A 26,554-nucleotide genomic window follows, 5' to 3' on the forward strand; every position below is an offset into this window, starting at 1 on the left:
AGTTGAGCAGGAAATACATTTCCAGTGATAAAACTCATGGGCTACATTTATTAAAGAAAAGTGACAGAGTAATACAAATGATTTATACTACGAGTCAAGTCTGTGTGTGTGTGTGTGTGTGTGTGTTGTAATTTAACCTCCATCTCAGCTTGCTGTCTTGCCATTGTGATGTTGAAAATATCCAGAGTTTTTTCAGTCTCCTAAAGGAGGAACAAAATGAAAACAAATCAGAAAATATTAAGTTTATGTGGTTTTCTATAAAAAGTAACAATTGTACTGTTCACGGTCAAATCTGACTATTGCAATGAATTGCGAAAAGAATGTGTGAGACTACAACAGTGAAAATGCAGAACAAACACACTCAAAAATGAATTGATGAGACTAAAACACTGCCACAGTCCAGAACACACCCTCAGATATACACCACACACACACACACTACACACAGAAATACAGAAATTAATGGAAATGAATGGGTGAGAATGTGACAGCCAAAATACAGAACACACAGACACATACACGCACACACACACTAACAGAACTTAATGTCAAAACCAACTTTGGGGAAAAAAACAATGCATCTTCCTGTTATAAAACACATCTTATGATGGTCTTTATAATACCTAAATATCTATCCAAATGCATAACTTATGATAATATCTTGAAATTAAATTACAGCCTTGAGTTGAGACCAAGCAACAACAGGGGAACACTGAGGCCACCTATAGGCTATACTTGTCATTGCTATGAAATTGTCATGTTTTTGTAATGTTTTTTTTTTTCTTCAGTAGATGGCAGCAGATTGCCCTAATGCATGACAAATATCAGCCTTCTCATAAATATGAAAGCTTGCTTTTTACTGAAGAGAAGGTAACAAAAAATGTACTTATATATATATATATATATATAAATGAAAGGTGGAATTTCAGCTCATTGAGGTCTAAATACATAAAGTCCACCAAAATGAAAAGAAAATTTGGAATAATAAAATAAAAAAATAAGAAGTTAGTTAAGAGTTGTGACCTACAATGTGTCAAAAAAAATATATTATATGAATTAGGAAAAAAGTGACTCGGGAAGACTGTTCTGGTCAATTTTGGCCACGAACAGTACAAGTGTTTGCCCAGTATGAACAGAAGTTAAGGGTTAATAGAGGCTGTTCAAATGACCTGTGATCTATTCTAAGCAAAACACACCTCCTTGTTTTTTACGAATAAAACACAGTATATATCACAATGTTATTGTTTTAGCTAAAAAAAAAAAAATCATCAATAAAAAAATGTGATAATACCTATTTTGGATAATCCAGTAAAATAAGGTACTATTATTTTCATTATTTTCTTGACTTATTTGGAACTTGATGGATTCAAACCAAGATATACTATTATTGATATCAAATGAATGATAAACGGGGCATCAATGCAAAAGCAGCTTCAAAAATTCAAAACAGTAAATTTAACATTATAAAATAGATACTTATGACTCTAAATTCTGATTGGATGAGCCACGTTCGAAGACGCTGTAAAGCAGATGTAAACGCACATCAATTTAATTCTATATTAATGCGGCAAATTTCTACATAACTTGACTTTGTGTTTGCATTATTCGTTTTGGGAAAGTTACTTGAAATAGTATTGTGTTACACAGTAATTTTACGTTGCCTTTTTCACTCAGTAGAACTTTCTTAATGGATAAAAGGAAACATATGAATCACGTCTTTAATAGGTCTCTCACTGAGCATGCGCAGTGCTTACCAACCTCAAATTCCTTCAGCAGCCCCTCTCCAGGTTTCTTGCTGGTGATCTTGATCTTATAGAGCTCTCTGTACTTCTTCACATGTTGCCGATGGCGGCGGATGTGTTGCCATGACCACATGTGAAGGCTGGGCTTGACATTCACCTCCAAAATGCCTGTGATCACATATTGCCACCTATGATGACCACATATCCAACAAGAGTATGTACAGGGGTTTAGCAATGTCAATAAATCAACAACAGGAAATTAGCTAATGAGAAAGACTACAATTCCCAATGTACTTACCATCGACGAGCATTAGTGTGAACTGGCACATTTGGATGATACTTCCTGTATGGAAGGTTACGGGTCATCATATCCACTGAACCCAAAAGCTCCAGAATGCTGATATACTAGAAAATACAGAAAAGCCTTATGGATTATTCAAGAGAGATTATAAAGGCAACATTTTTTTTCTTTCTAATAAACATCACTGATTATTTGTACACAATAAAAACAGGAATTTGTATAAAGAGAGCAAATCAGATTTTTTATTTCAAATAGATTTTAATATGCAAAACTTCATGCTTGCACACCTGTGGTCGGCTGAGTTCAACAGCCACCTCTGGCAGGTTGACCACTAGATCCACTTTTGGCGAGGTGAAATCAACATCAGAGCGAGGATTCATTCGCAGCTTGGCATTTGCCGATATCGGACGAAAGACTAAAGAAGCAAAGGGTGGTTAAACTTTAACTTTTTATTTCAGTGAGAAACCTCAAGTTTGTAACTGAAAGAAAATAACTACTCACTGAAATGATAATCCTGAGGGATTGCGTTCTTGTCGGCTACACTGTGTTTCAGGCATTGCTATAAAAATCAAACATACAAAAAATTATGATGAACCTTTTCCTGTGTCTCTTTTCCTGTGACTGATGCATTCTTGATTTTGAAACTCACCAGGGCCTCATCAGGGTTGTGGTTGGAGTAAAGTTCTGAATTCACATTCCAGTATGCAAACAGATTGTCCAGACGAACAAGCTAAACAAAATAATTAGCAAAATATTTAGGTCAATAACGCCTTACTTTGATAACGTGGCATAACTGTAAAAGTGAGAAAAAAATTACTTTAAAAAACAGCTTGGCTTTCTCATCCAGAAGACAGGGGTTCCAATTCTGATCAGCTGTCTGGAGATTTAAAATGAAATGTTTGCCATTAACAGACAGTTCTGGCTCTAAAATTCGATTGGTTAATCTAAGTTCAAAAGCTGATGTACACTCACCTAAAGGATTATTAGGAACACCATACTAATACTGTGTTTGACCCCCTTTCGCCTTCAGAACTGCCTTAATTCTACATGGCATTGATTCAACAAGGTGCTGAAAGCATTCTTTAGAAATGTTGGCCCATATTGATAGGATAGCATCTTGCAGTTGATGGGAGATTTGTGGGATGCACATCCAGGGCACGAAGCTCCCGTTCCACCACATCCCAAAGATGCTCTATTGGGTTGAGATCTGGTGACTGTGGGGGCCATTTTAGTACAGTGAACTCATTGTCATGTTCAAGAAACCAATTTGAAATGATTCGAGCTTTGTGACATGGTGCATTATCCTGCTGGAAGTAGCCATCAGAGGATGGGTACATGGTGGCCATAAAGGGATGGACATGGTCAGAAACAATGCTCAGGTAGGCCGTGGCATTTAAACGATGCCCAATTGGCACTAAAGGGCCTAAAGTGTGCCAAGAAAACATCCCCCACACCATTACACCACCACCACCAGCCTGCACAGTGGTAACAAGGCATGATGGATCCATGTTCTCATTCTGTTTATGCCAAATTCTGACTCTACCATCTGAATGTCTCAACAGAAATCTAGACTCATCAGACCAGGCAACATTTTTCCAGTCTTCAACTGTCCAATTTTGGTGAGCTCTTGCAAATTGTAGCCTCTTTTTCCTATTTGTAGTGGAGATGAGTGGTACCCGGTGGGGTCTTCTGCTGTTGTAGCCATCCGCCTCAAGGTTGTGCGTGTTGTGGCTTCACAAATGCTTTGCTGCATACCTCAGTTGTAACGAGTGGTAATTTCAGGCAAAGTTGCTCTTCTATCAGCTTGAATCAGTCGGCCCATTCTCCTCTGACCTCTAGCATCAACAAGGCATTTTCGCCCACAGGACTGCCGCATACTGGATGTTTTTCCCTTTTCACACCATTCTTTGTAAACCCTAGAAATGGTTGTGCGTGAAAATCCCAGTAACTGAGCAGATTGTGAAATACTCAGACCGGCCCGTCTGGCACCAACAACCATGCCACGCTCAAAATTGCTTAAATCACCTTTCTTTCCCATTCTGACATTCAGTTTGGAGTTCAGGAGATTGTCTTGACCAGGACCACACCCCTAAATGCATTGAAGCAACTGCCATGTGATTGGTTGATTAGATAATTGCATTAATGAGAAATTGAACAGGTGTTCCTAATAATCCTTTAGGTGTAAAATGGCCCTTTGCATTATGCCTAACAACATCATTTAACTGAGAACTTATCACTGTTAGGTGCTTATTGTCATGAAAATAATGTCACAATCCCAAAAATCCTAATCACTCCTGTGAAAGAAATACGTTCAGTTTCTTTACGTAAAATTTTTTTCTTTTGATTTTGGGGTGAAATATGACCATACATGTTTGTGAGATTCATCCATAAATGCGATTACTCTGAAAAAGAAATATTTTTTTGTCAAACATAAAATCATCGATTTACCTGGAGACTGAGGTTCTGCAGGGACACTCCAAATGAGAGCGGAGCATTTGGATTGGTGATCTGAACATTGAGAGAGTTGCAAAGGAAAAATTGGGAGGGATAATACTGAGCACTAAATAAAACAGAGCAGACTAAAAACTCTACATTTCAAAGCATAAGAGTGTTCAAATCCATCAACATTTTTGATTCCAAGGCACTCTATTGTCTAAAGTAAATTGTTAAGGAACATTTCCCCACCACAAAATAATTTCAAAAATACAATTAAAAAAAGCTAATTGTATTTTTGTATATTATATTAAAAAGAATAAATAGCTTTCTGAACACTTGACAATTTATTTAGCTTAAACTTAATAGGAAAAAAGAATTAAAGGTGGGATTATAATAAAGGGACCTAAATGAACCAGGACTGTGCAAGAACAAATTTAATGAAACAGATTTTAATGAATTGTTTTGATGCGTCTCATTTCTAGTAAATCTAGTGATCTTGCCGCCCCTTTGGAAGTTTGATGAAGCCCCCTAGGAACCCTGTTTGAGAACCACTGCTGTCAAGAATGAAAATCAAAGTACTCACATCATCCTCATAGCGGACATGTATGTTGGAGATTTTCACTTGCAGGTTTTTAATCACCTGTGTGACCAGTTTCTCCACAAATGTATCCTGCTTCTCTGCTTTAGGATTCTCTGAATACAAAAAGACAAATACACAAAATCACAAACAATGTCACCAGTCTCAATGTAAAACTAAAACGAGCATTCCCCCACCTTTTTCTGCGGCTTTCTGTTTGGTCTCCTCGATTCTCTGCAGCTCTCTCTGTTGAGCTTCCTGTAGCTGTTTGTCCTCTTTCTCAGCATCATACTTGATACCTGCATTCAATGAGATTCAAGAAGTCAGTTTTAACAGAAAACTGGCAACAGCGCATACATTAAGTGTCCTGACTGACAAGCTTCTAAGAGGCCAGCCAGAGAGTCAGTCAAATTAATCTTATAATTCAAATTAGAAATATTATACTTCCTTAACGTCAACATGGAAAGCAGTTCACAACAATTATTCTTCTGAAATCTGAATTCTGATAAACTTATTTTTGAGTGAGATAAGATTGAAAAAATAGGGCTCTGATTATGTGCATAACAAGTGTAATTAAGTATATATAAAGTGTAATAAAAAGAAATAATGGGATCAATTTGAATTAATTAATTAATTTTTGTGGTAATCAACATTATGCCACAAATACTGTCGATTGAGCTTAACTTGTATTGAACCCAGAATATTCCTATAACAGAAAAAGATCTACAATCTCCGTAAATGTTTGCTAAACAGGTTTTATTAACATTTTATTTGTTTTATATAAAGTGAATGTTCATCATTAGCGGCGTACACCTCCTCGGGTTCCACCATGTTTACATGATGTTGTACACCCATATCTCTGAGAAAACTCTTCTTATATACAGCAGATACAGTAGATTACCACATGAGCTATCAAGTTGGAAGTTTGACCCTATGTAGCATTCTAATGCACTTTTTCAAGCAGGACATTACAAATTCTGACTTTCCAGCATTAGCATCAGCTCTTACTAGCAGTAGGTACGATAAGCAGGTAGACTTCATCCAGTGTGGCCTCTACAGACTGCGTGTACAAATTCTTCCAAGGGATTTTCAATTCCAAACGACCTGAAAAAGACCGAAACAAACACGACCGAATTAGTTCAAACAATATGGTGAATTCAGGTAAACTGGAACACTTTTAGACATTTTTACATGGATTAAAATGTGGAAAAGTGAATTAACACTAAAGTAAACAATAGTAGTGCAGTTACTTCAAAGCCACACACATGTCAATTAAAGTCTGGGACCTGGAAAGAACTTTGGCTATTTTAGTAACTGAAAACAGTAAACACAGCTGGTGAACAGTGTGGGGTAAGTTACTCTAAAAATGTAATGAATTACTAACTACTAATCACATCTTCTACAGTGTAATTAGATTACTGTACTAATTACTCTGTCTGAAAAGTAATTGCACTACGTATTACAAAATACTTTCTAAAACCCTAATCAACCTCAACCAAATGTAAAATACAAGGATAAACATGAAACTATTCTTTTAATTCTTTCAAATAAAACCAAATAAATGATTCATTAACTGGCCAAAAAATAAAGGGGCTGCACTAAATTAGAAAACATACATTTTAACATTAGACGTTAATTTTTTATTTTAAATTCACTATTAATGTATAATATAATTTCACTATTGCTTTATATAGAATTGTTCTAGAGTCTATACAATATTTAACACAATTACATCAGAAGTAACTGTAATTAAACACTATGTAACTTTTGTTTTGTAAAAAAAACTAAACATGAGAGCAACAAAAGTCCATCTTCCAAACCATGTCTTTACTTTACCCAAACACACTTTGATAAACCTATAATAATGATTTTTATTTAAGAGCTGTCGGGATGGATTTGGAGGGAAATTGCATACATACGTCATTCGCCCATGCGTGTTGACGTCATATCCGTACACAGAGAAAATAAGATCCGAAAGTTTGTTGTCACAACAAACGAGAAAAATTGACCATGGATCATTCAAAACGACAAACCTCCGGGTAATCACCAGTTGTAAAAACAAAGAAACCCCAAACAGAGCAGAGTCAAAAAGCAAAAAGGGAAAGCGAGTCCGTAATAAAACCCGAATCAACATCGGCTTGGCTTTTCAGAGGTGGCGACAACGCACGTCTGTATGTAGTGAAATACAATAATTATACGTTAATCGGTGCAGAACTTTTCACGTGTGTATTTTTCTTTATAAAACCAATAATTTATATAAATAAATCCTTTAGTCCTAGGTTTGTCAAGGACATTTGAGTCTTGATCTTGAAATGATGTTGACCACTGGTTGGTAACAATGACAATCTATAAATGATTTACAACCATGGTCTATTTGGCCAGAATATCCTGCAGTTATAAATACTTAACAACGTTTCACCTTATCAGACTAGCAATCATTGTGTCTAACGTTAGCAATCTTTGCTTAACTTTTGTAACATCATTTATTTCAATAATTACTTACTAATGCATTACAACCAACAGTGCTGGTGAAACATAAGACTACATGTAGCACTTAAAGCTGAAGTGTGCAATTTTCAAACACTTTTCCTGAACAGATAGTCCCAGCCTAACTCATGCCTTTGGACAAGTCAATGTTGCTGTGTTGGGATGCTCAAACAATAAGAGGAACATTGTCATTCAAATTTTGGGGGGGAAATCCACCAAAATGTGTTTTTTGTTGTTTCAGCATATTAAGCTGAGATATGGAAAAACTAAAATCCAACACACTTCAGCTTTAAACAACTGTGAATAATTCTATCAACTTACCTATGTGTCCTGCCCTGACCTTGAAAGGAATGTCCAGTTGACTCTAATTTGAACATAAAAGTCAAGTTAGGCAACTTCATAAGCATGAAGCATCAGAAAAATGAATCTTAAAGTCAAAATGAATTAGTATTAGTATGAAACAATGAAACAGGCATACGAAATATTTGTTTCTGTGGTTACAAAAAACAAAACAAAAATTCGGTCACACTTTATATTAGGTGGCCTTAATTACTATGTACTAACATTAAATATATACAAGACTATGTATTTACTGTATAACTACATGTTGTTCAGCAAAAATCAAGGTACAGGTAGGCAGTGGCGGATTTAGCAAATCGAAGGTATGTATGTATGTATGTATGTATGTATGGGCCCCCCCCCCCACCCCAAAATTTACAGACTGAATGGTGGGGTAGGAAGGTAAAGCTAATCTACGGCCCGTAGCAAGCCTACAGTGCTTTGGTCGGTGGCAGCAGGATTAGCACAGCTAGGGCTTGGGCTATTACTACACTGTAAAAAAAATAAAAATAAATAACAGTGAAAAAAGATTTTCTCTGGCTGATTATAAAACACATTCGTTATGGCATGAAAATCCGAGAGAAAATGTGATCAGGTGTTGTTGGCTATTTATTGATGATGACATAATCATTATGTAGTGGCCTGATTCACTGATCTACAGAGAGGAATCCTTAATACGAATTAATATTTCACGTTTTTGAGTATTAAAGCTCTGTGAACCTACCGCATGCGAGCTAGCAGTGACAAACAGGTAATCTGAAGAACTTTAAAAACACATGGTGTACAATAACGGTTTTGAACTACAGTATGATGTAGACCAACACAGACATCAAGAATCAGCATATGAATCTCAACAACGGTGACAATCAACAAAATAATCAGATACAACTCTGAATATCACAAAACAAGCTACTAAAAAGTTGCAACAATAACAACAACAAAAATAAAAGCAGATAATAATAATAAAAGAAAATACTAAAGGTGATGATACACAGGGCAACTTTTTGAGCAATGTTGCTGGGCAATGTTGCCGTCAACAGGCAACCAGATGAGACACAGGGCCTACGACCGATCTAAAATATCCAGATAGAAATGTATTGCCCATTTTCAATGGGAAAGTGCCCAAGTAACATTGCTCAAAAAGTTGCCCTGTGTATCATCACCTTTATGCAATTCAGCATAATTTATTCATGCTGCAATGTATGCTGGGAGATATTGATGAGTTTTGATTGATGGCTCCCATCATGCACTGCACTTATATCATCACAGTTGTTGATAATGATTCATTATGCTGAATCTTGACGTCTGTGTGTGTGTCTGAAAGTTCAAACCTTCATTGTGCACAATGTTTTACAAATTCTTCAGGTTAACGTTATCACAACATATGATGGATCACATGCTGTAGAATCATAGGGCTACTACAATTACGTTAGTAAAAAAAAAATGTTTTACCGTAAATTTCACAGGTTGACTCACCAAAGCCTCCTCATCGCTGTCAAAATGGCCATCACTGGACAACTCTTCCTCAGTGTCAACCTCGATAACACTGTCGGTGACGGCGGGCGGCAACAACGCGATGTCCTCTTCAATTTCTTGGTTGACGTTATCCTCACCTAGCACCACTTCACAGCTAGCTGGTGCTGTAGCGGCATGTTCAACTCGTTGGACGTTTTTATTCCTGTCTGTATCAGTAACGTTATCCGTAAAAAAGTGTGTCATCTTTGGCAGTGTTGCCAAATACTTATCAGCGTCTTTTCGCTTTTTTCTTTTAATTGAGCCGCTTGGGTAACTTCTATTCATTTTCACGTTTAGACTCGTCTTGTTTCGTCTCTGTTTGTGTACATCCCTGTCCTCCTGTCACTGTGTGTTTATCTTTCGCGGCGCGCACCGTTACGGACTAGTCCATTTCATTGTGAAAATAGGGGGTGTATGTGTAGGGACAGATAACCATGAACTGGACATTTTAACCAGTACTTCAACGTTTCAACGTATTTCTTAAGAATGTTAATAAAATGTACTATGCTTTTGAAGCGTTCATGATGATAAGGGGCCTTTTATTTGATTATTTCTTTTTGTTTTAGGTTGGTTGGGGGCCCCCCTACTTCGACCACTGGTAGGGGGCCCCAAGCAGCCGCCTACCTATGCCTCTATGTTAAGACCGCCACTGCAGGTAGGTTTAGGAGTAAGGGTTAGGATTAGGGGTTAGAGTTAGGATTTTGGGTAAGGGTTGGGTTGGGTTAAGTTTAGGGGTAAATTTAACCATGTAACTACAAATGTAATTAAATGCATGTACTTTAAATCTAATAGCAATGCAACAACATGTGTACGGAAAAAGTACATTGTATCAAATGGTTACGTACATAGTAGTTAAAGCCACCTAATATAAAGTGGGTACAAATTTCTTTAGAATAATTTTCTCTGTTAAATCATGTACATTAAGACCAGGAACGTTTATTAAGAGAGTAAATACAGTCAATTTTGTTTCATGTTTACTTTAAAGCACCCTTAATAAATGTTCCTTATACAAAAGAAGTAGACATAAGAACATTTGAAACATATAGGCACTTACCAAGGCATTTTCTTTTATTTCAAGGTTTCTCAATATTGCATCACCTGCAAAAATATGAACAACACATATTTCAGTTACACCTTTCTGTAAAATGATGCTGCTGATCTATATCACATTAACTCTTTAATGCATGCCTTGGATCTTTAGTGACCTGGGACCTCATTCCACCTTCTTTACCTTATCCATTTTTTGGAGTTATGCCTCCTCTTTAGTATTCATTAACCTTTCTCTTCTGAATAGTGTAAACAAAAAAGGGCAAAATTGCAATATATATATATATATATTATAACCGCTTACCGTAATTACCAAAAGTGTATAGGGTCATTAAAGACCTGAGATACGTAATAGTATCATTTTTTTGCACTTCCATAAATTATATTTTGATGATTATTTCATATCTATATACGTTTACTATTACAGTATATATAGAGCCATATTCATATTCATATTACTACTATATCAAGTTGATTTTCTGCACAAAGATGGTGAATTATCAGTGTCCCATATGCATGTACACAAACATATTATACATGTTATTTGTTATTCAAGGTGGCACTTTTGTTTCAGTGATTGACTTGATTTACATTTGACATTGCTATTTGACGAAGAAGCAAAGTGGAAGTAAACTATAGCAAGTGTAACACATGAACAATATGATTTGGCATATGTCATTTGGGTGTACTACTGAAATTCTGTAAGTTGTATGTTTATTTAGACTAAGTAAGTCCCTGAGAAACTGCATATTTGTAGTTTATGTATATCTCAATATGTTTGACAGCCAGTTGAGTGTCATAATATTCAGCGTGGAAGTAATGAATCATGTTCTATATCGGTTGCATCATCTCTTTTATATTGAAAAAATGAAACACCAAAATATAACAGAATATATTCTAATATATTATCTTATAATTGTCTTGAAATTGTTTTGAGATTGAACACTAACTGGGCACTTTGTAGATCCATTTGTGATAGATCTTTATGCTGGGTCACTAAAGATGCAAGGTATATAATAATGTTTGGTGAATCACCCATACATTAAAGGGTTAAGCAAGTATTAACTTGGTATAAAGCTTTATCAATGAGTCAAATGGCATATCAGTTTCTTAATTTCATCTGTCCCTTCCTTCCACTGTATGCAAAGTATGATATGCAAAGTAAAACTGTCACTTTATATGTATTTAATTATTTTTATTGTCATGTCAGCATCACTGGCTATTTTCATGGCAAGATCAAGGTAGTTTTTAAAAGGTAATTGTGGCAGCGGGGGCGTGGTCAAGCGCCCGTCCGGGAGAGGAAAGCGGTAAGGGCGCTTACACCTGAGCTAAATTATGCCTAACACCTGTCTCTAGTTCCAGTGAGCACGAGGAGAGCGGCATAAAAGCAGAGACAGAGCCTCCAGTGGGGACCCCCGAAAAGCCATCCCAATGTGCTTATGTTGTGTTGTGTGTAAATGTATGAGAAAGACGGCAATTAAAGCCTTACCTTTTGTTTCAACCTCGTTTCCTGTCCTCCTTCCCGTGAGGGTTGTTACAGTAATATTCACAATATTTATTACAGTAATATACACAATGAACATTATATAAGATCTTTCATTTCAATATTTGCTAAACAATTTAAAATTTTCCAAGGTGAAGGGGGCCTGGGTAGCTCAGCGAGTATTGACGGTGACCATCACCCCTGGAGTCGTGAGTTTGAATCCAGGGTGTGGTGAGTGACTCCAGCCAGGTCTCCTTAGCAACCAAATTGGCCCTGTTGCTAGGGAGGATAGAGTCACATGGGGTAACCTCCTTGTGGTCGCAATTAGTGGTTCTCACTCTCAATGGCGTGCATGGTAATTTGTGAATGGATCACGAAGAGTAGCATTTGGGAATTCCAAATAGGGAGAAAGGGGGATCAAAATTTATAAAATTACAAATTAAAATATTCCCTGATGAAACATTTTTGAAAATATCCACTAAAAGCTTTCTTAAGTAAAAATGTTGCCTAGTGGCATTAAAAGTAGGACATTCCAGTAAAATGTGTTTTATAGACAGTGGTGTCTGACAAAAATCACATGTTGGTGGCATAACTCCTTTGGAATTACCAATATGGCATCTTGTCTAAACAGTCTAGTCATGTCTAAACTCAAAAGGAAAACTTGTGAAAGATATTTCATTGGTCAATGGTCTGCTTGGTACCAAGTGAGTCTCTTGAAGACAGAAGGCAATGGGATTAACAACAGCAGATAAACGCTGCAGTTCAGCCAAGTGTACTTTAATCCCTCGGCAGTTCCAGAGAATAATGTGATTATTCATTCTCAAGTAGGCAGAACCGGTACATGCTCTTTAATTCTGCATTTAGTAGATAAGCTACGGCTATGAGAGGTTATGTTCTCTTTCATTTCAATATCCTTTGAAATTACATCTTTTGACATCTTTTTCCTTGATTAACTTTTGGTAATGTGTTCTTATACTACTTTATATATTTTTCCCCATTGAAGACATTTTACATTTACATTTATGCATTTTGGCAGATGCTTTTATCCAAAGCGACTTACAGTGCTTTCCCCCCACAGGGACAATCCCCCCGGAGCAACCTGGAGTTAAGTGCCTTGCTCAAGGGCCCAACAGTGGCATCTTGGTGGTGCTGGGGCTTGAACCCCCGACCTTCTGGTCAGTAACCCTCAACCACAGAGCCTCAACCACTGAGCCGCCACTGCCCCGAAGACTGGTTGTGTTCAGCTGACAGACTTTGCTCGTCAGTGACTTGGGTCTGACTTAATTTAATTTGGCTTTGGGTGCTTTGAGTCTTCTTTTTAGCTGAGATAGTGTTTATGTGTCATTATTCAGCCAGGTCAATTCTGTCTGGCATTCAGCAGTACTCGTGATTGGTTTTACCACAGAGGCATAACATTTCCTTATATTAAAGGCAGGAAACTCCTTAACCACGCTGCGTGCTTCAACATAGCTCACTATATCTATACATTTTACTCTCTGGATTTCCTTCTCTTTGATCCAAACTGGACAGACTTTTGATGAGAATGAGAGATCAGCTGCACAGTTGCTGCATTTTGCTGGTCTTGTACAGCCAGATTCATGTCTTTCCTCTCCACAATTAAAGCATGCTGATATATTTTTACATCCTGCAGAGCCATGCCCACATTTTTGATAATTAAAGCATCTTAGGGGGTTTAGAATGAAGATGTTGACAGGTACACTCAGATATCCTTATTGGATTCTTTCTGGTGGTTGTGGTTTGTTGAATGTCACTATGTAAGTTCCTGATTTAGGGTGTGTTCACACTTAGCAGGTTTGGTTTGATTCAAATTAACTCTGGTGCGATTGCTCTGTTAGTGTGTTTCATTTGAACAAGTGTGAACGCTGCCATCTGAACCTTAGTGTGCACCAAACAAACGGACTGAGACCTTCTGAATAGTGGGTCTCGGTCCTCTTCCAAACGAACTCTGGTGTGGTTCGACTGATGTATGAACAAATCATGGACCAAAGACATCTATATGGACCAATAACAAGATACGACCCTAATAATCACGTGATTTGATAACACAGAAAGAGCAGTTTTTTCACATTGTTAACTGTCCCTGCAATACCCGAGATACCTTTTTGTATTGCAAAAGGGGGCAGCTTAGTCAGAGGCATGTCAGGTAATACAGATTCTAAAACAATTCATCTCTGCCAGTTTTCACTTATTTGGGAGAACATGCAACAAGTTTCAGAGTCATCATCCACATTCTGTTCCAAATTTTGTAATTTTGTCCTTTAGGGGTTTTTGGTTAGCCATGTTTGTGTTATTTTGTTTCATTACTCCCGCTCCCCACCCACCTCGGAGTCCATCAAGGGGATGCACAGAGCTGCGGATATCCTCCGGATATGCACCAAGGATACAGGGGTAATATATCAGAGCAAAAGGATCCTCATATTCATATTCGTAGATTTAGCCAATGCCCTTTAGGGTAAGTCTTGACTAGTCACTTGATTGGAGCCAAGTCAGAGCCAAAGCACTGACCACATTGATAATACAGCCACAGCAACCCACATTCCTCAAGGGCCAGGACATATTTCTCAACAGAAACGGGTTGCAACTTACGACAAAGAAGTCGCCCCATTTACAATTAGCAATGGGGTGCTGTGGACCTATCTCCACAGGGGCTGTCACTTTATATGACGCCTACAGTATAAGTCTACGGTAACTCAGATAACCACTCCGTACAATTCAGAATACTATTCTGTTTTAATGTTGTGGCTGATCGGTTTATATATAATATAACTTTTTTGTTAGTTCAACCACTCCTGTCATCAGTAGGCTAACATAGTCTTTTGGTTATCATATTATATGCATGCATGTAAATATTTGCTGTATTTATGATCTCAGGATTCAACTAAAACAAATTGAAAGTGAAGGTGTGCCACAAGGTTCACTACTAAGCTTCTTTTAGTGTCAAGACTGAGCGAATCGAAGTCTTCAGGTCTCTTTAGTCAGGATGTTATTATCATCATTATCATGTGTAACAAATAACAAACAAGTGTAGCCAACATGTTTTTTTCATGCTCTTAAATAAACAACGTATTTCAATAAGCACAGAAAACGTATGTAGAGCTTGGTTATATAGTTGGTCATCACTGCTACTGTAAACGCATGCTCATGCTCAAACCTGTACTCAATGTCAGAGCATGACTCTCATATTCCAATGTGAGGTCGAGCTGGGATTTTAATGTAAGCTGTCAGTGCAGTATTATCAAACAGACGCATTTGTAAGCCTTGGACGTTTGCTAAAGCAGTAACTGTAAGCAAAAAAGCATTTGGTTTTGACACCTGACACATTTACCTCCCCATATGCCGAGACTGAGCTGCGAGCTGTCGAGGTTCACCACGTAGTCACCAAGAAACCTGTTTAAGACATCGACCACCACTGACTCGAACACCATCTTTATGTGCTATTGAAGAAACGGTCAGCTTGCTTTCCTTCGTCTGCGATTCGTGGACCACCGAAAATGTGCTTGTATTGACTGCCCTGTTTCCTGAAATAAACCTCACTGGAGTCACTGACTGGGAGGTACTTCGTGGCTCTCCCGGTGCGTCACTGCCCTCTGCTGGTAAACATCCTCTTCTAATCCTATCCTTGCTGTACAAACTCCGCTGTTTTACAAAAACATGCCGTAAACTGACACCTACCTGTCACAAAATTATCCGTGACTTCTCTTATAAAACAGCAATTTTATCGTAGTAAACTCCACACATAGTTGATTCCAAAATATTTTTTTATTGTAAAACATGTTGAAGATTGGACGACAGGCGGTCAATTCATTAAATTATTTCCTCAATTAAGCATCTTCTCCATAAACATCCACTGGAAAAAAAAAAGGATCTTGTCTCCTCGCAAATTTACCGCCCATAGAATGGGTCAATTGTTTTGTATTGAAAATACATTTTCAATGCTTCATGGGATTGTAGTCCGTGCCCTCGTAACAAACAGTAAGTACACAGTCTTGTACCTTTGTCTTTTTGTCCGATTTTCAAATACATTTGTGCTTCAAAACAACTTTTGTAATGTTGTAATTCTCCTCGGAGCAGGTCGGTTTGATTCATGGCTTAGAACTCTTTTATGAAGGATTTATAAAAAAGTCTGTGGAAGAAATGAATGGGGAAAATACTTGTGGAATCCAGGTGGCTTTGGGACCGCCGCGTTATTCCTTATGTTGCTAACATTGTAGACTCCAATGGATAGAAGGGCTCTGGTGTACAGTCTGAAATCAATAACGAAGATGCTTCTGTTTGGCTTTTTTTTTTTTATTATTAGTGGTGCTTGCAAAGCATCACTATTGTAATCTCACATACTTATTATTTTTATTTTTATTTTTATTTTTATATCTCTTAACAAAACTTCGGCACCTAACTCGTCCCGCACCGTTTGGCGTAGACCCACGAATGAGGTGTCAAATCGAACGGCCTATTGAGGACACGTGTGCTATGACTTTTATAAGCGATCGGGGTACGGTATTTGCCCCAGGGGCAAAAAAGCGGCCGAAAAATCCCATAGACTTAACATTGAGACAAACTTTGACGCGTCACAGCTCCAAGCGAGGATTTCGTGAGAAACGTGTGATTTGCCACATTTGAAGAGGCTGGCAGGCTCTGTAAGAGCATACCTCAATATGGGGTAAAAGTTGCACTCCTGGGGGCAGGAGCTGCCCAAAAATGCCCCAATTGACTTATAATGGTGTAGGACTGCCCATGAAATGAAAAGGCATAGGGATTTGTATTGAACATAGCTCTGGATCACAGTGTCATAGAGACGAGGGGGTGGGCTCATTTTACTCAGACGACCAATCAGTCTCTCAGGATCATTGTGAAGCTATCAAGCCACGCCCTAGCAACCATTAAGAGCACCTTAGCAACAAGTCCCATAGACTTCTATTGAAACAGATCAAAGGGATATCTCCGGATAGAAGTGTCATAGAAACACAAGGGTGGTCTCGTTTTACTCCTGACAGCAAACAGCCAATCATGCATCAAATCAACACTTCCTAGCCCCTCCCTAGCAACCATTGTCGAGCACCTTAACAACCAAAATCCATAGAGGGATATCTTCCATTCTGAATGTCACAGAGGCATGGGAGTTGGTTTATATCATTCATACTGACAAGCAGCCTTTGGAGATTCATGATTGGCAGCTGCCAAGCCACTCCCTAGCAACTAAACAGAGTACCCTAGCAACCGCTTAGCAGTAACTATATCTCTGCACCAGAAAATCAGAGAGACTTCTGGGTTGATTTATTTCAATCAGGATGGCAAGGACACTTGATTAGTATCACTATGGTAACTGCCTAGCAACCAGATGGGGTTACCCTAGCAACCCAGTAACAAATCACATATCTCTGCATCAGAACAACGTAGAGACTTCCGGGTTGACTTATTTCAATCAGGATGGAAAGGAGACTTCATTAGTATCACTATGGTAACTGCCTAGCAACCACATGGGCTTACCCTAGCAACCGAGTAACAAATCACATATCTCTGCATCACAACAACATACAGACTTCCGGTTTCACTTATTTCAATCAGGATGGCAAGGACACTTGATTAGTATCACTATGGTAACTGCCTAGCAACCACATGGGGTTACCCTAGCAACCTACTAACAAATCACATATTTCTGCACCAGAACATTATACAGACTTCTGGGTTGATTTATTTATGACCACAATTTCTGTTCTTTTCAAGCAGGCTATTTGACGAGTTTTGCCACGGCAAGCACCACTCACATTTTCTTCAGGAAATGTACCTATCTAGTTATTATTATTATTTTATTATTATTATTTAAAACACATTCTTATTTGCAAATTTGATTATAAGCATACTAAAAAAGTGAAAAGTTTAATATTTGCAAAATTAATAGACTTCTGCGAATAAAAAATATTCAAACCGAGCCTAAAGTACACAACAATTTATATGTCTGCATGCAAGTGAACTCAATAAAATAACTTTGTAAATGAAATAATTAATAAACTGACTGACCTTTTGCCATTCTGTGTATATAGGTGAACAGTATATAAAACATTAACCAATCACAACCAAGTGTGCTGATAAAGACGAAGTGACGTGAATGCCCGCTTTTGTCCTTGAAGCAGCAATAACCTCAGCTTATTATGACCTTATTAAAGAAAAACTTTGGCATAGGACCCCATAGATAACTTTATTTTCTGCACAGAGCTGTTTCTCGCAGAATATACGTGGCCACTGTGAACGTCCACCGCAACCACGCCGCTCACGGAGGCAGTGTGTTTTTTTTTGTGTGATTCGATTGCAAAAGGTTTTGTACCCCATTTACACCTGTATAGTGCTGATCACTTGTCATCGGATCATCCGAATCACATAATACAAGCTGTAAACAGGATCTAAATGCGCGAAACGACTTCCGGCGGAAGTTCATCCCATATTCGTTTCCCCAGTAAAACACTCAGGAATAAGGTGGATAGGCTACAATTGTTGCCAGATTTAACTGCTAAACTGAAATAGATTCTTTGATCATAATCTTGACCAACCGTTTGGAGATTTAATTCTATCCCCATTCAAATATATAGGAGCTTTTATGCTGCTTGTATCCATAGAAAATAGTTGCCCACGGGAGCATTACAAACAGGGCTGGACTGGGAAGATAAATCGGCCCGGGATTTTACATGGCAACTGGCCCAAAACACTGTCCTTTTGTGCATATCACAGTGGCTCAGTTTATCTTATCGCATTCGGCACATTTCGCGGCCGACCCACCGGCCCACTCGGTTCTCCCGATGGCCAGTCCGCCCATGATCGGCCTCAAAGTGCATCTGCCCACTGGAAAAATACCCGGTATTCCAGATTACCAGTCCAGCTCTGATTACAAAAATGACCGCTGAGTTGTCTGACTTGACTTTAAAGGGACTGTCTCATTTCAATGGCTGGGTACAAGGTAGAACCAACTTTTTCCTGGGGGTCTTGCTGGGGAAACGAATGTGGGAAGGACTTCCACCGGAAATTGTTCTACAGCATTCCCTAGCTCTGGCTGCAGTCATTTTTGACCCTGTTTACAGCTGGTAATAAGATGCATTTCTAATGATCCGATAGAAAATGGTCAGCGATAAGTGTATTTGTTAACGGGGTTCAAAATGTTTTGTGGTCAAAAACCACATCGCATTTGAGGTTTAAAACAGCATCCTGATGCGTCCGGGACAACAGCAAAGCACCACCTCTCACCTGTCAATCACCCGCCGAACAAAAGTGTAAACTTACATGCGGATTTAAAAATAAATAACCATCCGATTGTAAAACTTGAAAAAACTTCACAGTTCTTCCTCAGTGTGTCTTTCTGATTTGAACATGCAGGGTGACAAGAGGACAAGCACACACATATGTGAATATGGGTATGACATAAATTTTGAGAGTTTTAATGATGTAGAGAGAAAATTGATTTTACAGGTGTACTTTCAGCCTATAATGCTTTATTTTAATGATATATTACTATAATTATACATATTATATACTCTGCACCCGACTACTGAGGTACTTCAACTTGGGAATTAACATTACTTGCGTTTTAACATCATATTTCAAGCAAATTGCCGCCATTTTATTCAGACAAATTATGTTAATTTCTATTGCAGCAAAGAATTGTGGGTTGTGAGTGCCTGTGAATGAAGGTCGCATTCGGAGTGTCCTACTTGATGCGGCCGACAAATACGACCTCCGGAGGACACAGCCTCCCAAAAGTGGTTAGTTCACCCGTGTTGATTGCACAGTAAACAGTAGGTGGCGGTATGTTCCCAAGGCGCTTCATTCTCCTGTAACCCAAAGAAGAAGGGAACACCCGTGTTTGTTTCACAGGGAACACGTTTTGTGTAGGGTAGTAACGCACTACATGTTTAGATTACGTAATGAAATTACAAAAGTCAAGTACATGTATTTAGAGTAGGATACGTTTTGTTTTACAAAGTTCAGGATTACATATGAACAAGGCAACATAATTTACTGATTGAGCCCCTAAATTTTAAAGAGATGTCTGTGGCAGAGCCTCGTCCGAAGATGGAGCAGATTCGTACATCATTGGACCAGTGGAGATACCGACAGCATTTCACTTTCAGGGAGGATAGGGGGAGAAACATAACTGTTCAATGCAATCTCTGTCTTCCAAAAATTAAGACGCTATCCACTCCAAGGAACTCCACATCTAATCTAAAGAAGCACTTAGAGGTATGTTTTATAAATAGGATTTGGTATTGAAATTCTTTCCATAAAAAATTAAATACGAAACTGAATCGAGGAATATTCCGGACGGTTTCAAGAAAGGAACTGTTCACCCAAAAATGAAAATTCCCTGATCATTTACTCACCCTCATGCCATCCCTAATGTGTATAACTTTCTTTTTGTGCTGAAAACAAAGATTATTAGAAGAATATCTCAGCAGTGTAGGTCCATACAATGTAAGTAAATGGTGACCAGAACATTGAAGCTCTAAAAAGCACATAAAGGCAGCATAAAAGTAATTCAAACAACGTCAGTGGTTTAATCTGTATCTTTAGAAGCGATATGATAGGTTTGGGTGAGAAACTGATCAATATTTCAGTCCGTTTTTACTATAAATCTCCACTTCCACATTCTTCTTGTGTCTTTGGCAATTCGGACTCATTGGGCATATCGCCAAGTACTAGGCAGGGAGGAGAATTATTAGTAAAAAAGGACTCTACAAAAGGGTTTCTTTCCCACACCTATTGATTTGTTTCAGTGATGTCACATTTTCCTTCACTTTTTTGTGACCATCATCGTGAGGAAGCAATGGCAGTGAATCGAAAAATGCCTGTGAAACAATATCAAGAAAATCGTTTAAAAGTAATATGATTTTGATCCATACTAAGTCCCAGGAAAAGTGAATACAGGTCTGAGGTCAGCACAAGTAATGCATTATAGTGCTTTATTTATTACGGTGTGTTACATTTATGACACCTTTATACTGTCTGGTGTTATGAATGTGAAATTTTGGTGAAATGAAGCCATATCACTCAAGAGATATAACTTTATTGAAAGAAAAATTATTATTTTGGACCATGCAACAATGAATGTAAATGGATTTTTGGTGACAAACATCGTGGTGTTGTCATACAGTGACATCACATGAAACAGGTCAATAATATTGTTCATGAAGATCTGGATTAAACCACTGAAGTCATATTGATTACTTTTATGCTGCCCTTATGTGCTTTTTGGAGCTTTAAAGTTCTGGACACCATTCATTTGCATTTTATGTACCTACAGTGCTGAAATATTCTTCAAAATCTTCATCTGTGTTCTGCAGAAGAAAGAAAGTCATTCACATCTGGGATGACATGAGGGTGAGTAAATGATGAGAGAATTTTCATTTTTGGGTGAATTATCTTTTCTCAAACGATGTGGAAAAGACGGCAGAATAAAATACTCCTGCACTACCGCCGCTACTGAATCTATAGCTTGACGTGTCCGATTCCCAAACAAATGACCATTGTGATTGTCCAGTGTTGTCCAAATCCAGAACAAATGACTCATGTGGTCCTGTACTTTCTAATCTAAAGAGCAACCAGTGAAATCCGATTTCCGACAGAATGATTCACTCGAATCTATAATCCCCACCGGTGTAGTCCGACACCCAAAGAATCGCTCATATGAGCAACTGTTCTTATTAGTGATTCAAAACACTTATGAATCATGTCTGACTCAAAATGAACACATAATTGTAACAGTGTTTAATTAATGACTGCTTGTTCATTTGACAACGTGTAAAGATACGGTGGTATCTGTAAAAGATATAGCTGTATTTCATAAAATGTGAATTTACTGTTACCTATATATTTTATTATTTTAATTTAATGTAGAATAAATCAATTCAATTATTGATTTGCATAAAAATGTTTATGATTGCATTGTGCCACTTAAATTTTTTTTTTAATTCTCTTTAATTTATTTCTTATTTGTAATACACTGTAAAAAAGTTTTTGTCTTGTATAACAGTAAAAATATCTCAACATTCTTAAAAAAAATATACATTTACTTGAGAAGCAAAAATCTTGTTTTTGGAAAAATCAAACAAAATTCAGTAACGTTTGTGTTTTATAAGTATTTTAGTTTTTCTTTTATAAGCATAAACATTGTAGTAATTTCTTCTTGTTTTAAAGATGTTTAGATATTATTACCAGAGAATAGGACAAAAATACTATGTAAGAAAGTATTTGTTTGCAGTGAAAGTTTCTGTTGAAATCTGAAATGATCTCATAATTTGCTAACAAATGTTCTGGGCTGATACAAACAGAATTGCATTTCATATTTTCAAATATTTCTTGCTCAAAACTACTAAAAGAATAATTAAGAAACCAGAAAAAGAGAAATCAGAACCAGAATTGTTCAATTTCATTGGATTCTCATATTCCAATCCCTATTTCTCAACATCAATGATTGGTGTTTGCATACTCTATTGGAGTTGTATTAACCTGGAAGAAAAAAGCATAGTCCAAAAATACTTTATTTCCTCTTCAAAGGGATAGATCACCCAAAAATGAAAATTCCCTTATCGTTTCTAACCCTCCTGCATCCCAGATGTGTATGACTTTCTTCTGCAGAACATAAACAAAGATTTTTAGAAGAATATTTCAGCTCTGTAGGTCCATACAATGCAAGTGAATGGTGATCAGACATTTGTAGCTCCAAAAATCACATAAAGGAAACATAAAAGTAATCCATAAGACTCCAGTGGTTAAATCCATGTCTTCAGAAGTGATATGATAGGTATGGGTGAGAAACAGATCAATATTGAAATCCTTTTTACTCCAAATCTCCACTTTCACTTTCAGATGTAAAAGTGAAAGTAGAGATTTATAGTTAAAAAGGACTTCAATATTGATCTGTTTCTCACCCATACCTATCATATCACTTCTGAAGACATGGATTTAATGAAAGAAATTCATACACATTTGGCATGGCATGAGGGTGAGTAAATGATGAGAGAATTTTCATTTTTGGGTGAACTATCCCTTTAAATAGAAGTTAGAGTTTTTGTTTTATGACACCTCTAAGTGCCGTTGTTTCACTCAGCGACTGGCAAAATAGCAAAATTTGAACACAGATAATAAATAATTCAGATTGTTTTTGATTGAAGTGTTCACTATATTTTCTTTGTCTTCCAGAGAGTGCATGCTTCGCACTGTGTGAAGACCGAATACAGTGATTCTGACTATCAGATTGCAGGAGCGCCTGCCACCAAACTTTCTAAGCTGAATTGCACCAATAATGACACATCACAATCAAGACTAAATGCCTTGATTTTTAATTTTATTGTGGAGGATGTGCAACCCATTTTGATTCTAGAGCAACCTGGTTTCAGGAAGTTGATTGAAGTGTTAAGCAGAGGCAAAAAGGTAATGAATCGCAAGGCTTTTATTTCCAGGCTTCAAGCTGCATACATTAAAATGAATGAGGAGCTAAAAGTGGAACTGGACAGAGTGCAGTCAGTATGTACAACCGCTGATATATGGACCGTGAACAACAGAAGCTATTTTGGAATGACCTGTCACTGGCTTGAGAACAATCTAGAGAGGAGATCTGCTGCTCTTGCCTGCACAAGAATCCACAGCAGGCACACTTGTGAAACAGTTATAGCTAAAATTCAAGAGATTCATGCATTCTACAACATCGAGAGCAAAGTTCGGGCTATCGTCACTGATAACAGAAGTAATTTTGTGAAAGCCAGTGAAGATTTCTCATCTGAGGATGACTGTCACGTGGAAGAATGTCACTTTGAGGATTTGGGCAGTATTCTTAGTGAGGGAGGAAATGGTGGAGATGTCTTACTAAGCTATTTCTTACCACCCCACATACGGTGTGCTTCTCAAACATTGATCTCGATTGCCTCAAAGGATTTAGCGGATGCCATCTCAAAGGGACGGATTCGAAAAGTCCACAACAGTTCAATTGCAAAATGTGCTGCAATATGGCACAAGGCCCGTTGCTCGACTGAAGTTGCTGACATGGTGGAATCCATCACAGATATGAAATTCATAGTTCCTTGCATGAACCGGTGGAGCTCTGAATATTCTGCCATTCAGAAAACCATGTCACTCACTGATTCACAGCTCACAGAATTGATCGACTTCTTAGATATCCCACATTTTACGCCTGATGAAATGGCATATCTCAAAGAATATGCAGATGTTTTCAAAGCAGTGGCTGTCGCACTTGAACTTTTGCAGGGAGAACAAAACTGCTTCCTTGGCATTGTGCTACCAACATTGTCCACCCTTAAAAGGAAGCTCCATGAGAAGAAGCCAAACACCCGCTTTTTCTCTGAGGTCATCGACGGCATCGTTAAAGCTATCGACACTCGCTTCAAGCAGATCTTTGACAGTCCCAGTGCCAAATTGGCCACAACCACCATGCCACAATTTCGATTGTGGTGGTTACCAGAAGGTGAAAGAGAAACACTACGAGCACAGCTGGTTAATGAGGTTTCACAGTTTCAACCAGTGAATGAGGAACCCGACACGAGTGGACAAACTGATCATGATGATGAATTCTTCTCATATGGACCTGGATTTTCTGGCAACGGAGATGGAAAAATGGGTGCAACTGATGAGGTGCGAATCTACCTGGATGGTGCAAACAAAGATCTGAAATGCCTAAATGAATTTCCTCGTGTGGAAAAAGTATTCATCAAATTCAACACAATTCTACCATCGAGTTCCGCAGTAGAACGGCTGTTCAGATATGGGAGCCCCTCAAAAAGAAATAATCTGAGAGATGAACATTTTGAGCAGGTACTCCTTTTAAATTACAACAGCAAAATATGCCCCTCTGCATTTCTATAACGCACAAACCAGTGCAAATGCAGTTGTTCGATAAAATGGCGCAACGCTGGCAAAATTCGAAAACTGACGGCACAGTGTCCGTCAGACAGACAAGCCTAATTTTTCTTTTAAAGAGAAATGACTTGAGAGATATTCACAATTATAGAGCCTAACGCCAACCCATGAGAACAGTGCTTCGCTGGAAAGGACGTGTAATTTTACAGACAGTTTGCGAAGCCCTAATCCCCAACTAAATCGAGTTGCGTGCCGAGTGGGCCGCACGAGCGAAGTAGCCTGCATCATTGGCATTCTGTACATGCGTGGACAGATTCTGAGCACTTCTGTGCCACGACAAATTTAGAAGTTGTTGTTCATTGATATAAAACATGTGGCACATCCTGGAGGGATTATATAACCTCCGTGACGTTGGCACCCCATATAATTAAATAATCACCAAAACTATTCCATTCGTTTGTGCTGATTTGTGCCGCAAACATTAACGTTTGTGCTGGTTTGATGTTTGAGATATTAAGAATTCTTTTTGGGCTTTGTGACGTCAATCTCTACCCTATCTCGCTCAAATCGATCCAGACCGGTGCTGATCGTTTGTGTCAGTTTGTGCAGTTAAAACAAACGTAACTATTTCCCTTCCTTAGATATAGCAAAAAAGAATTCGGGAGTGGTGACGTCATTCTCCATCCCATGTTGTCTAAATCACTCCAAACCACTGTCATTTGTTTGTGCTCCATTTGTTCCATTAAAATGAACACTTTATCTATTTCCATTCCTTAGAAATAACAAATATGATTCAGGGCTGCGACGTCACTTTCCACCCCATGTCGTACAAATCGCTCGAAACCGGTGTCAGTTGTTTGTGCTCGACTTGTCCAAATCGCTCCTATTTCTAAAGTATGGAAATAGATAAAGTGTTCATTTTAACAATACAAACCGGCACAAATCAAGCAAAAACGAATGAGAGTGGTTTGGAGCGATTCGGACGACATGGGGTGGAGAGTCACTTCACAGCCCCGAATCATATTTGTTATTTCTAAGGAATGAAAATAGATAAAGCGTTCATTTTGATAGCACAAACTGGCACAAATCGAGCACAAACGAATGCCACCGGTTTGGAGCAATTCGGACAACATGGGGTGGAAAGTGACGTCACAGCCCCGAATCATATTTTTTCTATCTAAGGAATGGAAATAGATAAATTGTTCATTTTAATGGAACATATCGAGCACAAACGAATGACAGTGGTTTGAAGAGATTTCGACAACATGGGGTGGAGAATGACGTCACCACTCCTGAAAACATTCTTGCTATATCTAAGGAAGGGAAATAGTTACAGCATTCATTTTAACGGCACAAACCAAGCACAAGCGACCAGCACCGGTTTGGATCGATTTGAGCGAGATAGGGTAGAGAGTGATGTCACACAGCCCAAAAAAAAGAATGCTTAATATCTCAAACACCAAATCAGCACAAACGAATGGAATAGTTTTGATGATTATTCAATTATATGGATGTGATTATATATCTTGGCTGGCCTGGGAATGCCTTGGGATCCCCCAGGATGATCTGATTACCTGAAATTATTTGATATAAGCTAACATTTTTTGTTATTTTTATAGTACTTTTGAATGAAAAGATATATCAGATTGCTGTCTTTTTGGTAGCCTTAACCTCAGATTTTGTTTTTAGATGGTAATTCGCTTTTTTATTTCGAATGTTGAGGAAAAGCAACCATAATGAATAAACATTTATTG

At 38.0% G+C, this 26,554-nt stretch overlaps 1 protein-coding gene across 2 annotated transcripts in view; it reads right to left on the minus strand.

The window, feature by feature from the left end:
• Positions 1-15,425, minus strand: part of LOC127630472 (intermembrane lipid transfer protein VPS13A-like) — a 71,685-nt gene extending 56,260 nt beyond the window's left edge. For both annotated transcript variants that reach the window (XM_052108015.1, XM_052108017.1), the window contains exons 1-14: positions 15,274-15,425; positions 10,452-10,495; positions 7,865-7,907; positions 6,065-6,160; positions 5,254-5,355; positions 5,063-5,172; positions 4,492-4,551; positions 2,861-2,920; positions 2,693-2,773; positions 2,545-2,602; positions 2,331-2,458; positions 2,041-2,147; positions 1,759-1,930; positions 138-200 (exon numbers count right to left, since the gene is read on the minus strand). In XM_052108015.1, coding sequence (XP_051963975.1) covers positions 138-200; positions 1,759-1,930; positions 2,041-2,147; positions 2,331-2,458; positions 2,545-2,602; positions 2,693-2,773; positions 2,861-2,920; positions 4,492-4,551; positions 5,063-5,172; positions 5,254-5,355; positions 6,065-6,160; positions 7,865-7,907; positions 10,452-10,495; positions 15,274-15,373 — 1,224 coding nt within the window. In that variant the 5' untranslated portion in view covers positions 15,374-15,425. The remainder of the gene's footprint in view (positions 1-137; positions 201-1,758; positions 1,931-2,040; positions 2,148-2,330; positions 2,459-2,544; positions 2,603-2,692; positions 2,774-2,860; positions 2,921-4,491; positions 4,552-5,062; positions 5,173-5,253; positions 5,356-6,064; positions 6,161-7,864; positions 7,908-10,451; positions 10,496-15,273) is intronic.
• Positions 15,426-26,554: the final 11,129 nt, after the last annotated feature.

This window comes from Xyrauchen texanus, chromosome 37 (assembly GCF_025860055.1).
Source record: "Xyrauchen texanus isolate HMW12.3.18 chromosome 37, RBS_HiC_50CHRs, whole genome shotgun sequence".
NCBI classification, from domain to species: domain Eukaryota; kingdom Metazoa; phylum Chordata; class Actinopteri; order Cypriniformes; family Catostomidae; genus Xyrauchen; species Xyrauchen texanus.